The sequence below is a fragment of the Ammospiza caudacuta genome, chromosome 13, assembly GCF_027887145.1.
Source record: "Ammospiza caudacuta isolate bAmmCau1 chromosome 13, bAmmCau1.pri, whole genome shotgun sequence".
Taxonomy (NCBI): Eukaryota; Metazoa; Chordata; class Aves; order Passeriformes; family Passerellidae; genus Ammospiza; species Ammospiza caudacuta.
This window is the reverse complement of record NC_080605.1, coordinates 13705616-13719105: the sequence shown is the minus strand read 5'-3', so window position 1 is coordinate 13719105 and position 13490 is coordinate 13705616. Positions and strand designations below refer to the sequence as shown.

Genomic DNA, 13490 nt, shown 5'->3' with positions numbered 1-13490 from the left:
TGGTGGCCGGGATCGGGGCGGCCCCGCAGCGAGCCGAGCCCGGCGATCGCGGCAGAGCCGGGTCCCGGCCAAGGCCGACACGTGATGGGCCCGGGAGCGCCGATGGCTCCGGCGGGACAGGGCGGAGGTGTCCAGGGGGAGAACGCTCAGCCAGGTTGGGGATTTGCACCAATTCTGCTAAAAGGCCGGGTTTTTCTTTGCCGCCCCTCCACCGTAACTTTTTTCACTAGGAAATGAACTAATTTTTCGGAGTTTCTTTTTCTTCTATACTTTGGCTTTTTTCTTTTAATTTCCTTGTGAGTATTTACCTCTGCAAAGAGTCAAATTGAAAAATAGAGGTTGGGTTCAGCTCAGAAGTTAAATTCACTTTGGGGTTGTTTCTTTTTCTCCTAGTAGGGAAATGATGGGAGGATGTGTGAGCTGAGCAGTGCAGAGGCTGGAGACTCTAGAGACTGACTCAAGGGTCCCTGGAACAAAAAAAACCCAAAAACCAAAGCCCACTTTTTTTTTGCCATGCAGTTGGGAATTCAGCTTTGTGGTAGATAAAGAAGGGCTGATCTTGTGATTTTCAAACAGTGTTTGAAATTTAAGAGATTCAGGGCAAAATACATCTCTGCCCCAGTTCATGCAAAAGGAGTTTCCCTGGATTCAGCTGTCAGGTCAGCCAGTGGCTTCCCGTGCAAAGCTGGGCAGGTTTTATATCCCAGCTCCTTGGCTCCCCTCCTGTGGGACAGGAGAGCTCACTGGGAGCGAGGCACTTGAGATTGCAGAGGTGCTGTGGCCTCAGAGGAGCCCCAGGTATCCAACAGCACTGGAAGAAACACAGTGAGCTCCTCCAGGCGCCAGGGCTGGGACAAACCTCCCCTTCTGGCCACGCTGGCTGAAAAAGGCTCATCAAAGCAGTCACTGGAAACTGAACAAACCAGAGGCTTGGTGCTGTAATCAGAGCTGTTCCCTTGCAGGCAGGACCAGCCTTGGAATGTCAGGAGAAATGTGTGACTTTGGGCAGAGCCCTGCTGGGCAGCCACCCTCAGGCTGGATGCTCCTCTGGAGCTGGTGATCACCAAATGTGGCCAGAACTTCAGTGACCCCTCTCTTACTACTGCAGGTAAGTGTTCAGTGAAAGTCTCTGAGGCAGTTTCATCAAAAGTATATATTTATTTATAAAAAAGAATGGGGGAAAATATATATACCAAAGAGGTTTTTCTGTAAAAGACAATTCCTTGGAGGCTGAATCTTCTGGACCCAAGTATGCCTGGCATTGCAGTCCATAGCTGATCCAGATCTGATGTTGAATATCATGGGAATTTGGAATCAGATGGTCAGCAAGGGATTTTTCCACTGAAAACTAAGAGACATTAACCACACATCTCATACAGGTTTGTATTAGAGATGCACAGCCAGCTCCCTTCAGGGGGGTTAAAATTCAATCCAAAGGAAAAAAAAAAATTTTTTTTGACTCTAGGCCCTAAATTGCTTCAGTGTTTGAGTCCATCTCCATACAAAAGACACATGGCCAGCCCCCTGTCCAGTGTACAGCACCAGGGTCAGCACACACTCCAATATGTGGGTCAGACTCACAAACCCTCCTGATCCCTCTTCTTGTACCTCCTTGGTTTAAGGATACCAGATACAGTACCAGAGGTTCACCAGAATTTTCAGCTTAAATAAATCAGCAATTTAAGTGAATTTGAGGCTCCTCATTCTGCCCATGCTCACTCCTGGTTTCAGTCTGTGGGCAGCTGTCATGGTGCGGTTCCTTGGGAACACAGAGGGGAGACAGTGACCCAGAGAGCAGGACAGCTCCTCAATGCTGAACCTGCCTCTGAAATGAAAGGCAACATAAACAGAGGCAAAATTGTCTCTTCCTTTGAGACACTTCTGTATCAGGGGATCCTGTCAGGTTTGCTTCTATCAGATGCCTCATGTCAAAGTATATCTGGAGAGAATTTTAACTTCATTCTCCTCTTTGTTATCATCTGTTTGAACACTGTGGTCAGCTATGCCAAAACAAATCATTCAAATTCTCCTTTGGATGGAACTTTTATTCCTTCTGGCAGACTGAATGGAGGCTCCTTCAAACCCGAAACATGGTTAAAATGACAAAAACAATCTGTACCAGAAAAAAAAGCCCTCTTGGATCTCTTCCTGTAAGCAGATTTTGGCCTGATTTCTGCTGCTTGTTCTATGTTTTTTCTGGTTTAGATTTTATATGGAATTAATTAGCACCTTTATTTGCTTTTAATGTTGTGTTTGGTTCTGAAACACTAGCATGACCCCTGATTTTTTTTCTTTTTCACAGATATATCTCAGTATATGGAGAAGAGCAGGTACTGGGATGAGGCAAATTTCTCCAGCAGCAGCACTGTCCATGGCTTATCTCCCACCATGATGATGACTGCTCATGGAAAAGGAGGTATGAAACAGCCACTGCTATGTCCCAAACCATGCCATGTGCTGGAGACAGTTTCACCATGGAATGTCACTGAAAAACCCTTTTCCTTCAAGTCTCTGCAATGAAGGCACCTGTGAATGCTGTTGGAGATTAAACATTCCAGAAAGGTTGCCAGGGGCTCCAGCACTTAATGGCACTTCGGACAGGGAATATGTAAGAGGAAATACACATGCCAGTCACTGGCAGAAAGAAAACATTTACATTCAGAAGAAAGCATTCATGGTTAGTCCTCTGCAAAACAGTAACAGCAGTAAAAAGTTTTCTGGACTTGAAGTAGATGCTGAATAATAAGACTTGCTCATTTAGAGCATTAACATGCTACAAAAACTAGTAATTGTCACTACTCAGTGGCTGCCTTATATATATGTGCAACTTGTGCACATATAGCTGGTCTGAGAGCTTAGAAAAATTATTTGCAAATGAGATGGCAGGCTATGCATGTGACCTTCTTTTCTTAAAAAACAAGGTCATATACATATGGAATATGACAACAATTACTTAAAAATTAATTTCTGCAAAATCAAGAGCAAACTCTCTTGCTCTTAAAGTAAATTTCAAGTTTCTGACTTTTTAATTTTTTAAAATACAATTTTTCAGATGGGTTTCTGCCAAACGGAGTTCCCCAGCTGGGATTTGGCAGGAAAGCTAAATACTCTGAGGTATGGATCCACAGCAGCCTAAATTAGGCAAGATCAGCACCACTGTGTTGGTCCCAAAAGCAAAACTGTCAGAGAGGTAATTGCTTCCTTTTGGGAAGAGCACTGGTACTACTGGAAGGGAGAGGGTGGGATGTGTGAGCAGGAATGGAGGGGATGAAACTGCAATGGCACTGATATAAAATGGCTTAATAAAAGGTGATGGAGCCACAGTCTTGCAGAGATGGTGCCTGCATGAAGTCCTGCTTCCTTGGCAGGTAGGGGCAAGATGGAGACAGATTCACTCACACCTGAAAACCTTCTCCCCATACATAACCCCTTCCTTTCCTGGTTCTGTATGTAACCTCAGGGGTTCAAAATCTGCAGAAAACAAGTCATGTTTCCCTGGCTTACACTGAGGATGGGATACTCAGCTCATTTGACCCCAGCTGGCTCAGAGCAGGCCATCTAAATCCTGCCCATCCAGGTCCCCAGTGACTGATGCTCAGCTGTTCCAGCAGAAGGTATGGGAATGTCTCCAGCCCCAGGAGCTTGGATCTGAGCCCACACCTGAATCTGAGGTTGTGTTCCTCCTTACTGAGTCACAGCTTTGACTCCAGGGAAACAGTAAAATGTGAGTTGTGGTTTAAAAGGCCTCAAAGTTGTTCCTACCATGGCTGCTAGCAGCCTGATAGTCATCACAGACTTGGTGTGTGTGGCCAGAGTCCCCCCCTGCACCTGAAAACATTTCCACAGCCCACTGGCTTTCCCACAGATGGGAAGGGAAAGGAAGGATAGAATTAATGGAATAGTATCAGTAAAAACCCATCAGGAAAGCACTGGGAATATGGCAAAGGTAACTGAGCTGCTTCTGTGCTTCACAGGAGCCACGTCATGCCAGACACTCACTGCTCTGTGCTTTGTCACAGCAGAAGTGCAGCTGCCGTGTTGACATACCAGGAGACACTCAGCTTCTCCCACAGGAACTGAAAGCAGAAGTCAGCCCTGGGGTTTGGGAGATTTGTCTCTTAAACCATTTTCACCCTAAAAATCAGTGCAGGTGAATCCAGGCATGGTGGCAGCTGGTGTTGGATTGTCACACAGTGACAGCAGTGCCAGGGAAAGGCTCTCTGTAGCTCCTGACACCTGTGGGACACAGCAGGTGAGCTGTCCCCTCCAGGGGCCCAGCAGGCTGAGGGTGGCCAGGAGGTGAGAGCAGCCAGCTGGGTGTGCTGATTGCTCAGCTCTGTGGTCTGAGAATGGCATCTGATGCTGCAATGCCCTGAGGGAGCAGCTCCAAACCAGGCTCCACAGGCACCTTGCTGATGAGGAGGCTCTTTTCCTTCCAGCACTGTGTTTGGCTTTCCACAGCTGCAGGCTCCCTCAGGCTGGCAGGCAAGAGCCAATCAACAGTATTACTGTCTGCCACAGATGAGAAAATATTGACAATCATTGTCTGAATTTGAGTTTGTCCATGTTGTTTGTTCAGTGTCTGCCATTTGTTGTACAGCAGCAATCTTTTGCCCTGTGGAAGATTGTGGCTGTCCCAGGGAGAAGGAAAGCCTTCAGGTGGTGAGAGGTGGGAAGGAGCTATAACAGAGCAGGGCAGAACAGATACTCTGGCCATGAATGTTCTTTGTTCTTCAAACAAAAAAGGAAAATAACGTAAAATTGATATTTCCTTACTTTCTCCTTTTTCTTTACTTGATGTCATGGCTGAGGGCAAAAATGTTTTCAATATAAAAATATATTGCAGCTCTCCAGATGATGGCCCTGGACACAGCCTGAGAATCAGTGGCATTTTCTGCTTCCCAGAGAAATTCTATGAGAAGCCTTGCTTGCTTTTCTCCTCTCCCTAATTCTCCCCTAGGGCTCTCTGTCTGGCTGCTTCCCTGTCACAGTCCTGAAGGAAGTCAGGGTGAAAGCCTCTCACCATTCACAGGAAGGTAGTGCTATATTTCTGAAAACACAGTGAAATAAGGCAAATCAGAGGTCCATGCTGGCTTCTGCAGACACAGAACCTCTCCCCTGAGCATTTCCACCCCTATGGAAACCTGTGGTGACATTCAGGACTTTACATTCCCAGACACTGGCAGCCGTTTCCTACAGTAGCTAAAGCAGGGAAGCCCTTAGCAATGGCACTGTCCCTGGGCTCTAGGAGCACTCCTCGCTGGAATGGAGGCCCAGGAGCTCCTCAGCCAGGCTGACAAGACCGTTCTCCTCCAGGGCTGTGACCAGCCGGGCTATGGTGGCCCTCTTGCCCTCGCACTGGATGAACCTGAGCAGCATCTGGTAGGCCTGTTCATAGAGTCCCTCGCGCTCGTACTCCAGCGCCACGGTGTCGATGGCAGGGTCGCGCAGGGCGCGGCAGGAGCTCTGCAGGGAGCGACCCACCTGCTTCCACTTCTTGGACACGGACTTGGCAAACTTCTGGTGGTCATCTGGTGTGATTGTTCTGTTGTCTGAAAGGGGCAGAGGCCAGGTAAGACACAGAAGGTTCATGGCTGATGTGATGTGATGCAGCTGGGGCCAGTTCAAGGTTTGGTCAGTACCCTGTGGAGCAGGGAGCCTGAGCTCTCTGCTGGGCTTGTCCCTACCCTGCAAGCTTGGCAAGGCCTATTCTTTTTTTTTTCTCTCAAAACTGTCCTGTGGTTTGCCAGAGCCCTTTTTCTTTTTTTTTTTTTTCATTTTTTTTTTTTTTAGCCTTTCATAGGCAGCTTGGTAAGGCCTTTCTGACAAAGTCCCCTGTTCCCCACCTAAACATCCTCAAAACACTGGAATCCTGACAGGAGCTCTCTCTCTTTCCCCTAATTTGTCCTAAACCAGGACAGCTGTTTAGCACTGGAGACTATACACAGCTTAAGCCAGCTCAGAAATTATCTAGCTTATCTCAAGCTGATATTGCTATTGAGACTCTCTGAAAGCTCTCTGTAGGGACAGACCCCAAAGCCAGCTGGTGAACTGAGGGAGCCTGGATAAATCAGTCCTGTCTGAAAGCAGGGCTGAGGGTGTCCATGGGAATGTCCCCAATCTGATCCAACTGACACTATTAACTCACCTCAACCAAGTGACATGGAAGAAGAGAAAAATACTCTATATTCCTCCTTTCACTATTAATTTTAAGTTGTGAGAAATGTGGAAGGGACACAGACTCTGAAACATCTGGTTCTGTGCCACCCCAGAAAAGAAAACAGGTGGAAGCCTGATGTGAAGCATCATGGCAATATCTTAGGACTACTGTAATTCCTTTCTTATGGGATGCTGGGAAGTCCTTGGTTTATCTGAGGTAGACCCCAATATGTAGTGATGATAATTCTTCCTGCTGGGCTGTGAGGCAGACCAAGGGCTCTGTTGGTCAGCTCTAGCTACTCACCAAACTTTTGTCCCTGAAAGATGAAGGTGAGCTGTGGGGGAAGGGAGCTGCCTTGAGGGGGATGAGGCTGAGATGGGGACTTCAGAGATGTGCAGTCTTTTGCAGCCACATTGTTGTTGGTGCTCTGGTGAAGCATCAGGCTCTTGAGGCATTCCTCCAGCTCTGTGATCTCCTCGTCTGGCAGGCGGTCAGGCTGTAACACAAACAGCATCAGTGACTCTGCCAGGGCCACCAGCTGCAAAGCTGAGCTTGCTGAGGTCAAGAGAGAAGCAATGAGATACAGCATGAGCTGTCAGCCAGTCCAGTGAGGTGGTCTAGTAGAGCTGTGGCTGAACAGGATGGCTTTAAGTGGATTTGAATCTGTAATGTGATATGAAATAGACAATCTCTCCCTGCTGGGTTTCTCACCTGTACCAGTGAGTGTTTACAAGTTGCACAAAACTGCTACTAGCACATGTTAGTTAGTTTCCAGCAGCCCTCTGCAAGAACTAGGGTGCACTGCAGGCAGCAGGCTTCTCCCAGCTCCCTGTGAGGGTGAGACCCACAGAGCAGGGTGATCTGATCCAACAGCTCATGGCCACCCAAGCAGGCAGCTCCTGTTACCCACCTTCCCTCTCTCTCTGCCCCTCTGCTCCCTAAGGTTTGTTGTTCCTGGCTCCTCACCAAGCCAGGTTTTTTCACTAGCCAAGAGAAAATTAGTCTAACTTCCAAAAAGCAGGTAATGAGAAAAGGAGTAAAGAAAGCAAAGCACATGGGAAGAGTCAAAGCTGGCAGTGCTGTGCCTCAATCAGAGGCAAACAGTGTTTAGCTCGCTTACAGCAGGTACCCAGCACTGCTCTCAGCTGCTGAAGGCTGTGTCCCATCTTTCTGCCTGTTGCACTGTTAGGCAGGGTCAGACTGAGTCACTTTTGGGGAACTGAGAATAAGCTCATTTCTTTTGCCCAATCAGCTAGTTCAGCACAGGGAAGGAGCAGCCAGGCACAGTTCACAGGGTATGGGATATCACATGTTGTTTGGTTTGGAGATGAAAGGTTTGGGTTTATTCTCTGTGCTTACAGAAAAGCAACCTGGAAAACGTGCTCTTGTGCCTAATATTCCTGATTGATAGTGAGTGCCTGTTTCTCAGGACCATTTAGAGGAACCAGAGCTAAAGTTCCAGATGGAAAAGAAAGGAGGGGAACAAGTCAGTGAGTTTAATCATGTCAAGTGCCTTGTAGTGAGATACAAGATCTCACTGTTCTTGCAAGCAGGATTAGAGTGCTAGTGCCAAAGTGTACAATGAGCCAGATGCCAGATGAGAGAGACTTTGCCTTCAGAAGGGTAGCCTACTCCTTCTGGCAGCAGATGCTGTATGTCCCTACTTCGACACAAGTTTTTGGTGTGATGTGCAGTGTTTGTACTCACTTCCACTGCTCATTTCCAGGTGCAGTTACCTTTGACACTCTGGGAGGAGGTGTTGTGTGTGCAGAGCAGTGATGGCTCCAGCCAGGGCTGCTCCTCTCTGCCTGCCTCACAGCTGTACTGAGGCACACTTGTGCTGTCAGCAGCACTGTCTAGAACTCCTTGTCTTAGTGAGGTTAACAGCCACACTAGCTGTTATACATAGAAGGCACAGAGAGTTAGCAGGACTTTTGCAGGCTGCTTTAGGTTACTCTGCTGCCCTTCCAGAAAAGTGCACAGCTCTTTTCTGAGCAAGGGCAGAGCTATTTCTCCATGTTAGAATTAAGAGCTGAAGGACTGAGAAGTTTGTTAACCTGACATGCTGCATCAGAAGTAGATTTGCAGCCACCTCTGCAAGCCCAGTGCCGCCCCTCCTCATTGCTGTCCATCCTCCCTCCCTCTCCCACTCACCTTTTCTCTGTAGATGCACTCCAGGCAGCGATCCTCATCCTTCAGCATCTTGTCAAGGTGCTCACTGCCAGCCTTCAGCTCCACTTCCAGAGGCACCATGGTTGTGGCCAAGGAGAGCTGGAGGTGGCTCTGGAGGGATTTCTGGAGCGCTCCTTCGCGGTAGCTGCGCAGGAAGCGGCGGCAGTTCTCCTGCCTGCAGAACCGCAGCTGCACGATCAGGTGGGGGTGGCTGCAGTGCACCTTGAGCATGTCCACGCCATTCACGCTGCCCGTGGAGTCTGCCAGGGACAAGGGAGCACAGTCACAGTCCAGCCATGAGCCAGTCTACCCAGACCCACACCCATTTGTTGTGTTGTGATTTCGGGATTTACCTCAGAGACCCAGTTCCTCCCATGATAATTCCCTGCTAGGTGTGTTAGTCATCTCTCCCTCCCCCTCCCCTGCTGCCTGCTGAGCATTGTCTGTCAATCCTGGCATTCCAGAAGGGCATCAAGTGATTGGGCAGATTCAAAGACGCCCCCTACCCCTGGGGGGACATTGGGCTGTCCAGGTGTCCTTTGTCCCTTGAGACCTCCCCTCCCGTACCTGGTTGGTGGTCCCTGTGTTCCTTCCCTCCCCCTCTCCCCCAGGTAAAAGGGTGAGCAAACCACATGGTTTGAGAGTTCTGTTGGAGCTGTTACTGGATTCAGAGGCTTGTGGGCCAGGAATAAAGCTCTGGATCCAAACCCCTCCATCAGAACCGACTCCTTTCCTTCACCATTGCCTTAAAGCTTCTCCACCAAAGGTAAACCCGAGCTCCTGCATGTCTGGACTTGTCTCCAAGCACCCAGCTGCAACATCCAGCCAGCCAAAAGTGTCTCTGAGGTGAAATCACCACAGTTGCCCCTTTTTGGTCAAGCAGCAAAGGCCACACAAGCTCAGGCATGTCCTGCCCAGCCATATTGGTAATTAGTCCAATACCCATCCACAACAAGCCTGCAATAGAGGAACTTTTGAATTCTCTTTGTGATAAACTCCTCTCGGATGGAAAAGTGTGTTAAACCAAGAGGGAAGTGTGGGAATTTATAAAAACTAGAGGGTGTCCCACAGCTCTCAGCAGGCTGTTGGTAGCTCCCCTGAAACCTTCTCTTCCCCAGGCTCAACAGGTCCAACTCCCTCAGCCTCTCCTCACAGGAAAAGTACTCCACCCCCAACCATCTTGTGAACCTCTGCTGAGCTTTCTCCACTTTACTGCCTTTCCTAAACAAAGTGAGAATGAGCTTTCCTTATCCATGAGGGTGAGATTAAAGAAAGGCATGGCACTGCACACCAAGATACCAGAGGATGGGTACCTGCTAATGCCAGCTTCAGGGCCTTGAACACACAAGGCTTCTTCTGGGAGCTCTCGTAGAGGGATGGCAGCGCAATGGTCTTGCAGGTGGACTGAAGGAACAGGTAAGCACTGCCAGTCCATGAAGGGGAGCTGCCTGCCATCTTCAGCACCCTACAAAATCACATGGGCAAGCTCAGAGACCATAAGGGATGCCAGGGGAGTGCTACAGCACAAGCACAACAGACTTATGGGTATTTACTCTTATTTCTTAGAGCAGTGCTGATGTTGCTAAAGCAAGTGTAGCCTTTGAGAGGTTTACCCTTACTCTGTAAAGCACAGCACAGTGGGACACCATATCCCAAAGAAAGAAGCTCACAAAGCTTTACTTTCATTTTCCACTGGAGTCCATTCATTTTATAGTCCAAACATACTCTGAAGCAGAGTTTCAGTCCCTGTGCCTCTGACTAGCCAAGCTGGCAAAATGTGAAATGATTGAAGTGCTCCAGGGACCACCGAGCAGTCCTGGCTCTGGCATGCTCCCATGGACTGAAGCCCCACTGCAACCAGAGATGTTCTCCTTTAGGTCCTGGTCCCCAGGCTGTTCACAGGGCCCTGAGCTCTTGTTACAGGACACAGGCAGGAAAAGGGAAATCGTTTTAAACTGAGAGAGGGTAGATTTAGATTAGATATCAGGAAGAAATTTTTTACACTGAGGGTGGTGATGCACTGGCACAGAGACGTGGTGGATGCCCCATCTCTGAAAATATTCAAGGCCAGGTTGGGCTGGGCTTGGCTCGAGTTGAACATTTCCCAGTCTCCACAGAGTAGCTGAACTAGATGGCCTTGGAAAGGTCCCTTCCAACCCAACCCATTCGGTGATTCTGTGACCCAGCACTACCCCTCTCCTCTGTTTATGCCCTTTGTGCCTCAGCAGTGTAACCCAGGGGTGAATCTCCCGTCCAGTGAGCACTGCCCCATCCCAGTCCCCGCTCCGCGGTCAAACCGCTGTGGGGGCTCCAAAACCCAGCCCGGACGGCAAGCCACGTTTGCGACACCGCTATTGCCTTTTCGCTGACTCCTGCAGGCGTCAGGCCCCTGCTGCGGCTCAACTCCCGTCCCAGCCTGGCTGGGAGGGGGCTGTCCCTGAGGGAAAAGCGCCGGAGCAGCCGCCGGCCCGGTCCCGCCGTGCTGTGCCGCCCTCAGGGCCGGCGGCTGCCCGCGCTGCCCCGGTGTCCCCCCAGCCCGGAGCGCGGCCCCTCCAGCCCGGCCCCTCCAGCTGTCCCGGCGGGACGGCCCGGCCCCCATCCCCGGCCCCGGCCCCCTGCCCGCGGCAGCCCCGGCCCGGCGGCCCCGGGCGGCGTTACCTCCTCAGCGCCGGCCTCGGCCCCGACACTTCCGCCAGGGCGCGGCGCCGCTCGGCACCCGCTGCGGGCGGGGAAACGGGAAGGCGAAAGTAAATCCCAAGAGCCTCTGGAATGGCCGGCGGTACTTCCCTGTAATGCTTGCTGTCTGTCCCGGGACCCGCGGGGCAGGGGCTGCTGCGGGGAGCCCGGGCCGGGGCTGGCCGACACCCTGGCGCTTCCAGGTGTCCCCGCCGCAAGGCCGCCCGCCCAGCTCGGTGCCTTGGTGTCTCGTGTAGGTGAGGGTCTGTCAGAAATACTCCGTTCAGGTGGCTCCCGAGCTCGAGCGTGGCATCCATGCCGGAGGGCTGGGGTGGATGTGTCTCTCTGGACCATTAGCGATGAGGAGTGCGGTGGCTCGAAGCCCCTGCGTGGCTTGCGGCTGACACACGCGAGGCTGGTGGGTCACGGCTGGCGCTTGTCAGCTTGTCCCCGTAGTGCTGCTGATGAGAGTTTGGGTCGGTAGAGAGAATGAACCAGCATTTCCCAAGTCCATGAGAGGTTCTGTCAAATCAAAGCACGATTTGTGTCTCCATTGCTCAGCCTCAGGTAGCAGCCCCCTGTCCAGGCTGCATCTGCCCTGCACAGGTGCCCTGTGAGCTGAAGGACAGCAGCAGCCCTCTGGTTTGTCCCCAGCTGGTGAAAAGCTGGCATGGGCCTGGGGCCACATTTTGGGCTCATGTGCAAGCTCCAGACGCTCTGGCTTGGCAGTGGTTTGTGCAAACTGGGGGACTGAACTGCAAAAAGAAGCAGGAAGGATTTTAAAACACTAAAAATACCTATATATCTGATGCTATTTTGCAACAACAGTATTTTATCAATATAAATCTAATTTGTTTGCTAAAGGAAAGACATGATTCAAATAGAACTGTAAAGGAGTGTATCTGGGTTGGATCTCCTGGGTGCTCTGGATCACAGGGTCAGATCTAGGGAGGCAGGCAGTGCCCTCAGACCTTTCAGGGTCAGCAGGCCTGATGGTGCCAATGCTTCTGCAAACAAAGCATTTATTGCTAACAGTTTAAGCAGGTGAGTTAATACATTTCAGGTCTATCTGATGGGGCTAAATGAACCTGGACATCCCAACATTTCACTCCAAAAGCTAAACCTGAAGTAGTGCTGGGTCCCAGAACCAGATGGGAACCACGGTGTGATTGCTGTGGGGACCATCACCCATGTCCTGGAATGTTTTGTCTTGAAGCCAATCCACCTGCTGTATATTGTGGGGGTAAGAAAAGGATAGGTAACTGAGCCCCAGGTTTCTCCTCTGCTGACCCTTGCTGAGTCTGTGCCTTCTGGGAGCATCCCATGGGGTGAAATCAAAGTGCTTGATGAGCACTTGGAATTTCATCTTGTTTCCCATGTGGGAAGTAAAGATGGCAGTGAGGGCAGAGGCTGTGGCTCAGTGGGGCTCAGCTGGCCCAGAATTGGGGTGTCAGGGTTCACTGGCAGTCCCTAGGGGGCTGGGGCTGGGATAGGACAGGCTGCCCTGAGCTGGCAGCAGTCAGAAGGCTAAAAGCACGCCCTTACTGTATGTGAGATTCACAATCCTCCTTAATGGCTCCAAAGGCTTTAAGGAAATCATAAAACAAAAGGAGCTGAACACATGAGATCTCATTTATTTTGCCTTAACTCTTTGGCAGATGTGTGTTAGAGACAGTACTGAAAGCAGAGAAGCAGTGTCCGAGCTGTCGAGGTGATTGCCAGAGAAGATGGCAGAGGATGCTGAGTTCCCAGGCAGGAAGCAGGATGGTGTCACTGGGCTGCTGTAGCCTGCTGGGTGGGAAGGGAAGGGGGTTGTCACTGGTATGATGGCAGATAAGATAGCAGAGCTGCTGTGCTGCTGCCACCTCACACTCCCAGTAAGGAGTCACGCTTCAAAGCAGCACATTCTACAAAAACGTGCAGTCCTGTTCCCCTCTGCCTTACCCTTTCTGCATTGCTGCTCTGTTCCTGCTTCATGGGTTTCAGCTCCATCCCTTCCTTGAGGCTCCCTTGGTGCACAGGTTTTCATTTCAATGAAATCTGCGCTGCTGAGGGAGTGCTGTGACTCTGGATTCCCCAGCCCCAGAGAGGGCATGCCATGAAATTCTGAGTGAGATTGTGAGACTTGGCCCACACTCCAGTGCTGGCCTGGGAAGGGGAATATTTGCTTTTAAAAATCTCTTGCTTGGTTATGAGAGGGCTGAAAAAACATGTCATGGGGGTAGTTTAGTTTGTGCAGAAATGTAGAAGAGAGGTGCAACACATTTTGGAAGAAGGCAAATGGAGAAGTTAGGTAACGATGCTCTAAACCTACTTCCCAGGCACTTACTCTTCTGCATTATGGTTCACAGGAAAGGTTGATTAAAATACACTTTGATTAAAATACACTTTGATTAAAATGCACTTTTCCCTTTTTGTGTCAGACATTGTAAGTGCAGTTGCTGCAAACTGGAGTCAAAATCAAAAAGGTTTTTTTCCAAAC

At 50.2% G+C, this 13490-nt stretch overlaps 1 protein-coding gene across 1 annotated transcript; it reads right to left on the bottom strand.

The window, feature by feature from the left end:
• Positions 1 to 1184: 1184 nt before the first annotated feature.
• TRADD (TNFRSF1A associated via death domain) lies at positions 1185 to 11044 on the bottom strand. Its single transcript, XM_058813628.1, has 5 exons — positions 10991 to 11044; positions 9646 to 9797; positions 8315 to 8592; positions 6464 to 6656; positions 1185 to 5552 (listed from the first exon to the last, which is right to left on the bottom strand). Exons 2-5 carry the CDS (start codon positions 9785 to 9787, stop codon positions 5245 to 5247), a joined length of 921 nt encoding a protein of 306 aa, XP_058669611.1. The 5' UTR covers positions 9788 to 9797; positions 10991 to 11044; the 3' UTR covers positions 1185 to 5244.
• Positions 11045 to 13490: the final 2446 nt, after the last annotated feature.

Excerpts from the sequence above, each read along its gene's own strand:
- TRADD (XM_058813628.1), bottom strand. The coding sequence starts at position 9,787 with ATGGCAGGCAGCTCCCCTTCATGGACTGGCAGTGCTTACCTGTTCCTT. Across the intron at positions 6,657-8,314 it reads AGTGCATCTACAGAGAAAAG|CCTGACCGCCTGCCAGACGA; the intron begins GTGAGTGGGAGA and ends TTTGTGTTACAG. Across the intron at positions 5,553-6,463 it reads CTTTCAGGGACAAAAGTTTG|ACAACAGAACAATCACACCA; the intron begins GTGAGTAGCTAG and ends TGCCCCTTTCAG.